General features: G+C 44.1%; 2 protein-coding genes across 2 annotated transcripts; both read left to right on the forward strand.

Annotated features, from left to right (window-relative positions):
* The first annotated feature begins 611 nt into the window (after window positions 1-611).
* LOC146361830 (serine protease ami-like) lies at window positions 612-3,146 on the forward strand. Its single transcript, XM_084922373.1, has 4 exons — window positions 612-627; window positions 1,861-2,011; window positions 2,137-2,485; window positions 2,592-3,146. Exons 1-4 carry the CDS (start codon window positions 612-614, stop codon window positions 2,769-2,771), a joined length of 696 nt encoding a protein of 231 aa, XP_084778499.1. The 3' UTR covers window positions 2,772-3,146.
* Window positions 3,147-5,711: 2,565 nt separating this feature from the next.
* LOC146361831 (granzyme B-like) lies at window positions 5,712-6,854 on the forward strand. Its single transcript, XM_084921816.1, has 4 exons — window positions 5,712-5,879; window positions 5,977-6,109; window positions 6,238-6,495; window positions 6,593-6,854. Exons 1-4 carry the CDS (start codon window positions 5,776-5,778, stop codon window positions 6,758-6,760), a joined length of 663 nt encoding a protein of 220 aa, XP_084777942.1. The 5' UTR covers window positions 5,712-5,775; the 3' UTR covers window positions 6,761-6,854.
* Window positions 6,855-13,733: the final 6,879 nt, after the last annotated feature.

The following is a 13,733-nucleotide window of genomic DNA, read 5'->3' on the forward strand; positions in this document are numbered from 1 at the left end:
GCGAGCCCACTCTTTGCTCCAGTTTTCATGAAACAGAGCAGAAATAAACCGAGCTCAGCTTCTTTTTCTCAGCAGTGAGCACACAGCGAGCGGCTTCTCTCTGCTGAATCTGTAATTAATACTGTTACTGTGTTAGATTAATGCCTGAATGTTGCCACATGCATGTGGCATGGTAACATTATATCAAAACATACTGATTTTCCTTCAGCCTCCTCTCACTTATCAGAACTGCCTCCCTATTTTCAGAGATTACCACTGGACTGAAACCCGAGTTTACACTGGTTTATTTTGGTCAGAAGGCCTGCAAACTGCAGCACTTTATTCCTACCTCTGTGCTTACGTTGAGTGTTTGGAACGAGCAAAAGCATCTGGTCTGCTGACCTGAGAGAATGAGGCAGGACATAAAGGTGCAGCAGCTCAGACAGATAACATGGGGCACAGCCATTAATAGGAGATTTTTCTGTCCTCCCTTGTGTGGTTTCCAGAAAAATCCTTAAATCTTTATGCAGTCCTTTCAATATGTCGACAATACACACCACACTTTTAATCTTAAAAGGCTTCTTTTTCTGTTTTTCTGTTTCCACCAATAAATCTTGAAGTTGACCTTGAAGATGGTCAAAGGTGGATGTGAGCCAAATTTAAATGGCTTGTTAAGATGACCCCGCTTCACACCCCTACAATGTTTTAACAGAATTCATTTGACACTTTTTGAGCTATCATGTTTACAGATGGTATGGCATGTTTCCCTTAGCACTTCAGCTAGACTTTTCCAGTCATCTGATAACTCTGCCCTGGCACAAGGAGCCTGTCTCAATAATCTCTTGTTTCTTCTGCAAAGATGCACTCCACATGTTTACACTTTGCTCCACTCTTATACAAGTTCCTTGTTTTTCATGAGGTTCACCACACAGTCATTTCCATCCTTTTGGCAAAATCCAGCACCATCAGCATTTCTCTCCTTAACACCATACCTAATCAACACCTGATCAACACTTCCTCATTGCCTCTGCTCCCTTCACCTGCACGGATGTTTGCTGCTTCATCCAACTGACTTCAGCATCACATCTTCAATTTCCAGCTTCAAACTCATGATTCTTTCTGACACTCTCTTTACCGCCACAGCACTATTCACATGTTCTTCCTTCAAGAGACCATGCTCCATAATAATGCCTCCTACAGAAGAGTCGTAGTGCCCTCCTACAGGACAAATCTGGCAACCCTCGCTCCATAAACAGTTCACACAGTGGAAGAAATGGCCCCAAGGAGGCGCTAAATGAAAAGACATCTCCTTCCTGTTTTTACATTGCTGGTGGACAGATTATGAGCCAAGTACCATAATGTTATTAGTCTTGGTTCAAATATGAAATCAGTAACTCAGTGAGATATTGTTGTTTTGAGCTTTAACAGTGGTGCAAAATGTTTCAACAACCCAGCTTTTTGAAAGTTTAGGCAGGTTTCTGTGCATGTGCTGATGGTGTACTAAAGTTGTGGTGTGAGAGAGAAACTCGCAACCATTAAACAGCCCGTGTGTTTCAGGAAGACAGTGTAGTGTTATAATGATAAACAAGATAATGTAAAGATGACACAAGTCCCCCAAAAAACCAGGATGCGGTTAGAAGTCAAAATGTGATCATCAGACTTGACAGAGCAACTGCTGTGTAAAACCTCCACTTCACACTCGTGTCAACACAACTTCACCTTTTTGCTGGCATCATGCTCAGTCTTCAAAAAAATCCTGCTCCTCCATGTTCTGGCATGTCTCAGACGACTCAGTAAGAACTGCAAGTCTTTCTTATTGTCCTCCGACCGTTTAATGGAACGTTAACTTCATTTTGGTTTGCTTTATTTGACTTTTTCCAGCACATGTTATTGCCATCATAGATGGAGAAAAAGCCCCAGAGAACTCCATGCAGTACATGGCCTCTGTGCAGAACAAGGAGGGTCGCCATGTTTGTGGAGGATTTCTCATCACTGAGGAATTTGTAGTCTCGGCTGCACAATGTGATGACGCGTGAGTAATCAAACATCTTCTGCTGTAATCTCTGACTCATGTCATTAAAACACATTGTATTGATTACCTCTCATTGATTACTCTTTCAGGAGCCTCTGTAATTTCCCCTTGTGGGACAATTAAAGGATTATTCTATGTGGTTTTATTATTCAGATTATATCTAAAGAACTATCGTATGAACATAGATATATTTTTTACTTCATGTTGTGTCTCCAGCTGTCTGAGAAAGTTAAACTGTGCCATGGAGTAGAAATAATTCAAATTCCACATGCTGAAAGAAACCTAAAAGAAAACCAAGTGTGTCAGGTGGCTGGATGGGGAAAAACTAAAACTGATGATACTAAACCTGCTGATGAGCTGATGGTGGTGGATGTGTCTGTCATTAACCCAAGGGTCTGTGAGGTACTATGGCCTCGTCTTCCTGCCAACGTAATCTGTGCAGGTGGATATGAAACAACCAAAGGATTCTGTCAGGTATGTTTTCTGTCCTTTCAGTTTAAACAGGTTTCATGTTCACATATCTTAAAAACATAAACACAATGAGTATAAACTGATAAATTAAAATTCTTCCTCCTCACAGGGAGATTCTGGTGGTCCTCTGGTGTGTCATGGGTTTGCTGTTGGTGTTGTTTCTTTCAACTATAATGCGAACTGCAATTACCCCAGTAAACCCAACGTCTATACGGACATCTCAAAATACCGTCGGTGGATCGGCGAGGTTCTGGAAAAAAAAAGTTTCCGGAAACATTTTTTTGTGTAAAACACTTAAAATAAAAAGGGTTTTCTTTTCACTATTGAAATGTGAGAATTTCTGATTCTTTCATCGGTTTAACCAAAAACAAAAATACAAACGTATCCCACACTCAATCTGTCATTTCTTTGAGTAACAGCCAAAAGGCTGAATTTTTAATGTTATTTCTTCCTTTGTAGTGGACCACGCTTCAGTTTGCCTGTGACGAAAGACATATTTGCATCCTTGTATGTTTTTTTGCTTCTCAAAATTTTAATTCTGTTTTTTCCAATTAAACTGAAGTTCAGTGTCAAATGAAGTAATCAAATTCAGACTTGATATTTTATATTCATAATATAATTTTAAGTCTGCAGGTGTTACCATGGATACAGGTCAATGACTGTAGAGCCACATTCTTCTACCAGAAAAGGAGAAAATATGTTTCATAACATTTCATTTTTTATATTCCTTGTTTGTTGCTCTATGAATGATGAACAGAAGCGTACTACAGTAAAGCTCAAAAACATGTTGGTTTCAGGGAATGACTACTTTTTGGTATTTAAGTAATATGAGGATTTTGTCGGCTTACTGTCGGCTCCAACATGTGCTCGGTGGAGATTCTGTTTGTTTTTACCTTAAATGCATTACACAATACTTGTCCTCGCTCTCACAAGTCACCACCCGATGTTTGTGGAGAGGGGTGATTATTGGCAAAAAGACGTAAGATTTGAGGGTAATAGTAGAATGACCTGGTTTGCAGTGGCTTGAATTTTTTTTAATACTGCACACACCTGTGCTGGAGGATTTTATCAAACATTATAACAACTTCATCTACTGAAATAGAATGTTCTAGTGGTTCAACAGAGACCCATACAAATGCAGGGCAATGAGGCTCAAACAGCAACACAAAAGGTTTAATTTATGTGCACTATATCTTACTACAGCTGGAGTACAGATTTATGAGGATGAGGATAATGAATAATAAATTCACATTAATGCTGCAGATGCTGTATGAATGATAATTCAACAGATGAAAAGCTCTGAGTGTACGTGCAGTTCTGCTAACCACAGTAATAGTTTCATAACTGTGAGTGTAGAGCATCGACTCTTAATCTAAAACACAAAGGCAAATAAGTATATAAAATTACACATTATACTTATAAAAAAAGAGTCCAAACCTCCAAATTCTACCAACTACATTAGAATGAAATTGTGTTGATATAATTATATAGATATGAGAAGCTCTATTCAACCCAAAAGAGTCATAACTGGCTGTTAAGCCGGCAGGAGTCAACCCAAATGCCGACTCACAGTTAGGACTTTAACTCAAAAAACACAGCTCTTATTGCTGGATATGAACAGAGGTTGAAAGAGTACTAAAATATTCTACTGAAGTAAAAGTAATATTACTTTGATGAAATTTTACTCAAGTACAAGTAAAATTACCTGTCTAAAATGTACTCAAGTAAAAGTAAAAAGTAGCTAATTTAAAATGTACTCAGAGTAAAAGTTAAATAGTTATTTTTTTTTGACAGCAGGAGAACAATGGGATACAAATCTCAAAGTAGTTGTTTTTTAATTAAAAGAAAAACAAATTAAAGTGCAATGGCAGTTAAACTGGGTAATGGTCACAAGCATTGTTGGTCAAGTTACTTGAAAAAAGTAATCAGTAAGTAATTACTGATTACTTCCCCCAAAAAGCTGTGGGAGTCAGTTTCTGCCTACACCACACCCCGAAACCCACTGCTCCACCCCTCCCCTGCAGCTGAGCCACAAACCACTCCCACTGCACCGTCTCCTTCACTGACAATGTCAACCTCTGCTGAGAACACACACAGTCATTCAGATACGATGGTATACATCCACATAGACTTGGAGCAAAACTTCTTTCCCCAAACATCTCATACTCTATTATCCACTTAGGTACCATCACAGCAGGTGAAGTCAATTCATCACAGTCATCACTCACTCAGTCTGACCAACCCGGGTACTACTGACATCATTTGGGTCCTAAATGGTGGAGATAGGACCCCAAGTAAACATTATGAATCCCATATTGAGAGCTCTTCCTTTATAATAAGGAACCACATATTTTTTGATCCCTTGAACTTCTCACCGTCTACACAAACATCACTATATAACTTTCCCAAATCATAATAATTAACAACATCATTATAAATAACAACAGACCAACAACAGAGAGTGATCAAAATCTGCTGATGCTACCATCACTCCCAACACTTCTTAATGTCAGACCATTAGCAAATAACAACAGGGCTCATAACACAGGGCTTGTTAAATATCACCCGCTAACCATAGTTTTGGATATTACACAAAAACAGGAGGGACGGTGGGATCGCTCTGATCTTATTATCACATCCTCACACATCACAAACTCACGTTGCTCATTAACGCACAGTTCTCACGGAATGACCACTTCTCTGCTGGTAATCTGGAGCAGAAAAGCTCAGGTGCCTTGCCCACGTTTCTCCCTGCCCATAGTCTCTCTCATACAAAACGGTGGGGTGACCTCTACTGGCCACTCTAAAAAACTACAGGTGAACTAACAACTGAACAGAATAAAACCGTAACTATGGGGCCTTTTGTACAAAAAAGATCATGTAAATTGCCAAACATGAAAACTTGCGTCGCATAAATAATGTGGTTAGGTGTTACTTCCTTTTTTAACTCTTATGCTACGTTCCTGTACCCCTAGACTGGGGCGTAACAGAAAGTAAATTAAGAACTACTTGTTAGAATTAAGAATTACTTGTCAGTGAGACAAACTGCTGTATAAAAGGTTCACCTAGACACTCAAACACATGGTAACTATTTCGCTGGCATCATGCTCGGTCTGCAGAAAAGCCTGCTCCTTCATCTTCTGGCATGCCTCGGAAAGCTCGGTAAGAAAGCTTTGTTATTATTCTCTGATCATTTAATATGGCATTAACTACATTTTCTTTAGTTTGTTCTTTTACTTTTTTCAGCACATGGAAGTCACATCATAGATGGTAAAAAAGCCCCAGAGAACTCGATGCAGTACATGACCTCTGTGCAGGACTACAACGGTCACCATGTTTGTGGAGGATTTCTCATCACTGAAGACTTTGTAGTCTCAGCTGCACACTGTGATGACTTGTGAGTAATCAGACATCTTTTCCTGTAATCTCTGACTCATGTCACTGAAATGCATTTAGAAAATGTGTTGATTTCCTTTCATTGATCACTCCTTCAGCAACCCCACATACGTTGTTCTCGGCAACCACAATCTCAAGAACGGCAATCATCAAAAAATAAGGATTGAAAAAAAAATCATCCATGAAAATTATAAAGGTGTTGGACTGGGTGATGACATCATGCTGATTAAAGTAAGTACATGTTCATGTTCACAACAGTTTTACATGACATATTTGCGGTCTTATTATTCTAATTACATTGCAACAAAAGAGCAATCATAAGAAAACTGGCATTTTTACTTTATGTTGTTTGTCTCCAGTTGTCTAAGAAAGCTCATCTAGGCCACATGGTACAAACAATTCAGCTTCCACCTGAAGAAATACACGTTCGAGAAAACCAAGTGTGTCAGGTGGCTGGATGGGGAAAAACTAAAACTGATGATGATAAACCTGCTGACGAGCTGATGGTGGTGGATGTGTCTGTCATTGACAAACAAGTCTGTAAGGACCAGTGGGATAGACTTCCTGCCAACGTTGTCTGTGCAGGTGGATATGACACAGACAAAGGATTCTGTCAGGTATGTGTTCTGTTTTCACTGAAAGTTAAACTTGTGTTCCATTAACAAAATAATCATTTTTTTTAAATAGAAAAACTGAAATCTTTGCTCCTCACAGGGTGATTCTGGGGGACCTCTGGTGTGTCAAGGGTTAGCTGTTGGCATTGTTTCTTATAACCACAATGATATCTGCAATTACCCAGAGGAGCCCAACGTCTACACCGACATCACAAAATACCTTCAATGGATCAACAAAACTGTGACTGGCAGAAACAGTTTGGTGTAAAAGTTTGTCTTTTGCATACTGAAACTTAAACATTTTGAAGTGGTTTTCTTTTCTTGCTTTGTCATCGTGACCAAAAAATGGAAATAAAAATGCTTCTGACAAGCCGCAGTCTCATTTCCTTTATTTCAGTGTCATTGCAAACATATGAGTTAACAAAACAAACAAGAAACTCAGATACTATGTGAAATGACTTTTTGTCAAGTGAATGTTAGATAAGCTAATATCAAGGCTATCACCATTATCCCTTCAACTTCCTGTTTTCACAAAACTACAGTGATGCTGTTAGTGCCAGCTGATCAGAGCAGCGGTCAAAGCGGCTCTTCAGGTTGTTTTGTTGCTTTAATTAATTTATTATCAACAACAATATGAAATTATGCACAAAATGAACTACTAATGTAAAAAATGTGTTTTTATTTATATATTTTTATTATATAAATATTCTTTTATTTATTCACTCCACATAAAATGTAAAAAAAAAATTATAAAATACAAAAAACAACTATTTACAATTCAACTTTTAACTATTTAAATTTTCAGATTTTTCCTTTTAAACAAATTTAAAAGGAAACAACACAAGATACTGCAAACCACAACACAAAAAAATTTTGATTAAAATATGCAAAAGAAAAAGAAAAAAAATGAATGCCCAGATCTTTAATTAAGGCATTTAGAAATATTAATATCACACTCAACTGACTGTGTTTTATCTTCCCATTCCACTGATGGGTGGACAGTTCTCAGGTGCCTGTGCAGCTTGTGTGTGGAGCAGGCTCTATATGATAGTCTTTTCTTGCAGACTCTACACTCTGCCTTTGCATTGTTAATAAAATTGAAATGGTTCCAGATTTTGCTTCTTTTCTTGGTGTTACTCATTTTCTTTACCATACCTTTCTAATGTGACGATGTTGTCTCTTGTTGTTGCTCCAGGCTCTCTTTCTCTCTCTCTCCCTCTTGCTCTTTTCGTGTGCTACTGCTGTTGCGAGTGTAACAAGAGGGCAAGAGAAAGAAAAAAAAAAACCCATGGCTCCCAATAAGGAGCCGGCTCGCATCGTTCACTTCAAAGGGCCGGCTCTAAGAGCCATTTCGTTCGCGAACGACCCATCGCTAGAGAGTAGCAGTGGCCACAGTCCCTGTCAGAATAAGTCACTATAAAATATTATTATTGAATAATAATAATTCACCAATTAATGAACAATATAAAATTCTATTATATTTGAAATCGTTTTTTCTCTTATACAAAGACTACCTGATTCATGCAGACAAATACCACACCAAAATATATACTAACAGAAAATATCACTTAAGCAAGAATAGTCTCATCACAGAGATAACATACATCATATTCAACAACATCTGGAACCTGTTTCTGACTTTTCTGAAAACATTTAAAAAGGGTTTTTTTTAGTTTATTTTTTCTTTTATGTATTTTTTTTTTTTTTAACAAATTATTTATGCATAATAGGTACTGAGCTTTAAATTACTGGACCTCAATAACTTCAGATAATTATTTAATACTGATGTGAAAAGCAAAACCTCTCCGTGAATCTCTACCTTATCGTGGTGGAGGGGTTTGTGTGTCCCAGGGATCCCAGGGGCTATGTTGTCTGGGGGCTTTTGCCCCCTGGTAGGGTCTCCCATGGCAAATTGGTCCTGGGTGAAGGACCACACAAAGAGCGATTCAGAAGACCCTTATGAGAAAAACATCGGGGGAACAGTTTACCCTGCCCGGGATAGGGTTACCGGGGCCCCGCCCTGGAGCCAGGCCCGAGCATCTGGTGGCCGGGCCTTAGTCCATGGGGCCCGACCGGGCACGGCCCGAAAAGGGGACATGGGCCCATCCTCCCGCAGGCCCACCACCCGCAGGAGGCGCCATAGGGGTCGGGTGCATTGTGTGCCAAGCGGCGGCGAGGAGCGGAGGCCCTGGCGGACTGATCCCCGGCTACCAAGACTGGCAATTGGGACATGGAATGTCACCTCTCTGGTGCTGAAGGAGCCTGAGTTAGTGTGTGAGGTTGAGAGGTACCGGCTAGATATAGTCGAGCTCACCTCTACGCATGACTTGGGCTCTGGAACCAGTCTCCTGGAGAGGGGCTGGACTCTGTCTCAGTCTGGAGTTGCCCCTGGTGAGAGGTGGCGGGCTGGGGTGGGTATTATAATATCCCCTCGGCTTGCTGCCGGTAAGTTGGGGTTCTTCTCGGTGGATGAGAGGGTTTGTTCCCTGCACCTTAGGGTCGGGGAACGGGTCCTGACTATCATCTGCGCTTATGCGCCAAGTGACAGTTCAGAGTACCCAGCCTTCTTAGAGTCCCTGGGTGGGATGCTGGAAGGTGCTCCACCTGGAGACTCTGTTGTCCTACTGGGAGACTTCAATGCTCACGTGGGTAATGACAGCGAGACCTGGAGGGGCGTGATTGGGAGGAACGGCCTCCCTGATCTGAACTCGAGCGGTGTGTTGTTATTGGACTTCTTTGCAAATCACAGTTTGGCCATAACAAACACCTTGTTCGAACATAAGAGTGTCCATAAGTGCACGTGGCACCAGGATGATCTAGGCCGCAGGTCGATGATCGATTTTATAATCGTATCACCAGACCTGCGACCATATGTTCTGGACACTCGGGTAAAGAGAGGGGCTGAACTGTCAACTGATCACCACCTGGTGGTGAGTTGGATCAGGTGGTGGGGGAGGACGCTGGACAGACCCGGTGCACCTAAACGAGTAGTGAGGGTGTGCTGGGAATGCCTAGCAGAGGCCCCGGTCCGCGAGATCTTCAACGCACACCTCTGGCAGAGCTTCAATAGCATTCCGAGTGAGACTGGGAAGCCTTGGATGAACCGGGATGTTCGTCTCCTCCTGAAGGCCCGCAACACCGCCTTTAGGTCAGGAGATGCACACGCCTACAGCACAGCCAGGGCTAATCTAAAGAAGGGCATCAAAAAAGCCAAACACCATTACAAAAAGAAGGTAGAAGAACACTTCTCCAACTCCAACCCCCGACGCATGTGGCAAGGACTCCAGACCATCACAGACTACAGGACCACCAAACCCTCCCCCGCATCCTCTGATGTCTCCTTCCTCAATGAGCTCAACAACTTTTATGCTCGTTTTGAGCGAGGGAACCCCACAACCAAAACCAAAGCAGACGTGACGCCAGACCACCAACCTCTGACTCTCTCCCCCACCGATGTAGGAGCGGTGCTGAGCAGGATCAATGTCCACAAGGCTGCAGGCCCTGATGGCATACCCGGGCGTGTTCTCAGAGCGTGTTCTGGGGAGCTTGCAGGAGTGCTGACAGACATATTCAACCTGTCCTTGGCCCACGCTGTGGTACCGGCCTGCTTCAAATCCACCTCCATCGTCCCGATACCCAAAAACTCCAACCCATCTTGCCTCAATGACTACCGCCCAGTAGCACTCACCCCCATCATCACTAAGTGCTTAGAGCAGCTGGTCCTAGCACACTTCAAATCCTGTCTCCCCCCCACCCTGGACCCCCACCAATTCGCATACTGCCAGAACAGGAGCACAGAGGATGCAGTCTCCATCGCACTGCACTCTGTCCTCTCACACCTGGACAACAACAACACCTACGCCAGAATGCTGTTTATAGACTTCAGTTCAGCGTTCAATACAATCCACCCCTCACAACTCATCAGGAAACTGACAGACCTGGGCATCAGTTCCCTCATCTGCAAATGGTTACTGGACTTCCTGACCAACCGCCCCCAACATGTCCGGCTGGATAACCACTGCTCATCTACCATCACAATGAACACCGGTGTACCACAAGGCTGTGTGATGAGCCCCTTCCTCTACTCCCTCTTCACCCACGACTGCAGACCTGCTGATGGTTCCAACACCATCATTAAGTTTGCAGATGACACCACGGTGATTGGCCTCATCAGTGACAACGATGAGGCCGCCTACAGGGAGGAGGTGGATCGTCTGGCTGAGTGGTGCGACACAAACAACCTGCTGCTTAACACCGAGAAGACCAAGGAGCTCATCGTGGACTACAGGAGGAATGCTGACCCACATCCACCCATCCACATTAAGGGGACGGCTGTGGAGCGTGTGAGCAGCTTCAAGTTCCTGGGAGTCCACATCTCCGAGGATCTCACCTGGACGACCAACTGCTCCAAGCTGGTCAAGAAGGCTCACCAGCGCCTCTTCTTCTTGAGGACTCTGAGGAAGAACCACCTGTCCTCAGACATCCTGGTGAACTTCTATTGTTGCACCATCGAGAGCATCCTGACCACCTGTATAACAGTCTGGCACGGGAACTGCTCTGCCTCGGACCGGAAGGCGTTGCAGAGGGTCGTGAAAACTGCCCAGCGCATCGCCGGAGCACCACTTCCTGCCATAAAAGACATCTACAGGAAGCGGTGTCTGAAAAGGGCTGGGAAAATCATCAGAGACCCCAGTCACCCATCACATGGACTCTTCACCCTCCTGCCCTCTGGGAGGCGCTACAGGAGCCTCCGGACTAAGACCACCAGGTACCGGAACAGCTTCTTCCCCACAGCTGTCAGACTCCTGAACTCTGCCTCCTGACGTCTGACCCATGTTAACACATGGACTGAACATACACACACCCACAATGGACAACTGTACCCTCAAACACACAATAATAACATGGACTGAACCACCACTCACAACCACTAGCACTTTATATAGATACTGTAGAAATTATCCACATATCTAATTTATCTTAACTGCACTACTGTATAGCTCTGTAAATAATCATTCTGTACATACGATAATTTTTAACCCTACAACTGTTTACAACTTGCATAGTTCCCATTTCTGTATAACTGTATATCTCAGATTTCTGTAAAGTTATTTATTTCATATTCTGTATAGTTTTTCATATTTATATCCTGTTCATAGCCTGTACATAGCTTGTACTCACTACAGCCTGTACATACCTATAGTTATAGAATATTCACAACATACTTCATACCGTGTACATTATAACATACCATAATAGACCCATTTCTGTAATATACTTACATATCTATATTATTGCTAATATATATTGTAATATATCTATATCACTAAAGCACTTCTGGATGGATGCAAACTGCATTTCGTTGCCCTGTACCTGTGCATGTGCAATGACAATAAAGTTGAATTCTATTCTATTCTATTCTATTGAGTCCGAATGGACCATGTTCAGCATCTCCATTGCCGAAGCTGCTGCATTGAGCTGTGGCCGCAAGGTGGTTGGTGCCTGTCATGGTGGTAATCCCCGAACCAAATGGTGGACACCAGAGGTGAAGGGAGCCACCAGGCTGAAGAAGGAGTCCTATCGGGCTTGGTTAGCCTGTGGGAGGCAGCTGACAGGTACCGACAGGCCAAGCGGAATGCGGCTCGGGCAGTGGCTGAAGCAAAAACTCGGGTGTGTGAGGAGTTCGGAGAAGCCATGGAAAAAGACTTCTGGCAAACTGTCAGGCGTCTCAGGAGGGGAAAGCGGTGCTCTACCTGCACTGTGTATAGTGCTGGCGGAGCGCTGCTGACTTCAACTGAGAAAATTGTCGGGCAGTGGAAGGAATACTTCGAGGACCTCCTTAATCCCACTGACGCGTCTTCTGAGGAGGAAGCAGAGTCTGGGGATGAGGGTGATGACCCGCCAATTTCCGGGGGCGAGGTCACTGAGGCAGTTAAACAACTCCTTTGTGGCAGAGCCCCTGGTGTTGATGAGGTCCGTCCCGAGTTCCTGAAGGCTCTGGACATTGTAGGGCTGTCCTGGTTGACACACCTCTACAATGTTGCGCTGAGATCAGGGGCAGTACCCTTGGACTGGCAGACCAGGGTGGTGGTCCCCATCTTTAAGAAGGGGGACCGGAGGCTGTGTTCCAACTACAGGGGGATCACACTCCTCAGCCTCCCTGGGAAAGTCTATGCCAGGGTGCTGGAAAGGAGAGTTCGTCCGCTAGTCGAACCTCAGATACAGGAGGAACAATGCGGTTTTCGTCCTGGTCGCGGAACACTGGACCAGCTCTTTATCCTCTCAAGGATACTTGAGGGCGCATGGGAGTTTGCCCAAGCAGTCTACATGTGTTTTGTGGACTTGGAGAAGGCATTCGACTACGCTACGGGCCATTCGATCCGTATACAACCGTTGCAAGAGCTTGGTTCGCATTGCCGGCAATAAGTCGGACTTGTTCCCGGTGGGTGATGGGCTCCGCCAGGGCTGCCCTTTCTCACCGATTCTGTTCAGAATTTTTATGGACAGGATTTCTAGGCGCAGCCAAGTGGCGGAGGGCTTTCACTTCGGTGGCCTCAGAATCTCATCTCTGCTTTTCGCAGATGATGTGGTCCTGTTGGCTTCATTGGGTGATGGCCTCCAGCTCGCACTGGAACGGTTCGCAGCCGAGTGTGAAGCAGCGGGAATGAGGATCAGCACCTCCAAATCTGAGGCCATGGTTCTCAGCCGGAAAAGGGTGGAATGCCCACTCCGGGTCAGGGATGAGTTCCTGCCCCAAGTGGAGGAGTTCAAGTATCTTGGGGTCTTGTTCGCAAGTGATGGGAGAAGGAAGCCAGAGATCAACAGACAGATTGGGGCTGCGGCTGCAGTGATGCGGACGCTGCACCGGTCCGTCGTGGTGAAGAGGGAGCTGAGTGTAAAAGCGAAGCTCTCAATTTACCGGTCGATCTACGTCCCTACCCTCACCTATGGCCACAAGCTGTGGGTAGTGAACGAAAGAACGAGATCGCGTTTACAAGCGGCGGAAATGAGCTTCCCCCGAAGGGTGGCTAGCCTCTCCCTTAAAGATAGGGTGAAAAGTTCAGCCATCCGGGAGGGGCTCAGAGTAGAGCCGCTGCTCCTCCACATCGAAAGGAGCCAGCTGAGGTGGTTCGGGCATCTGAAAAGGATTCCTCCTGGGCGCCTCCTGGGTGAGGTGTTCCGGGCATGTCCCACCGGGAGGAGGCCCCGGGGCAGACCCAGGACACGCTGGAGAGATTATA

The sequence above is a fragment of the Perissodus microlepis genome, chromosome 23, assembly GCF_051167445.1.
Source record: "Perissodus microlepis isolate ML-2025 ecotype Zambia chromosome 23, ASM5116744v1, whole genome shotgun sequence".
NCBI lineage: Eukaryota > Metazoa > Chordata > Actinopteri > Cichliformes > Cichlidae > Perissodus > Perissodus microlepis.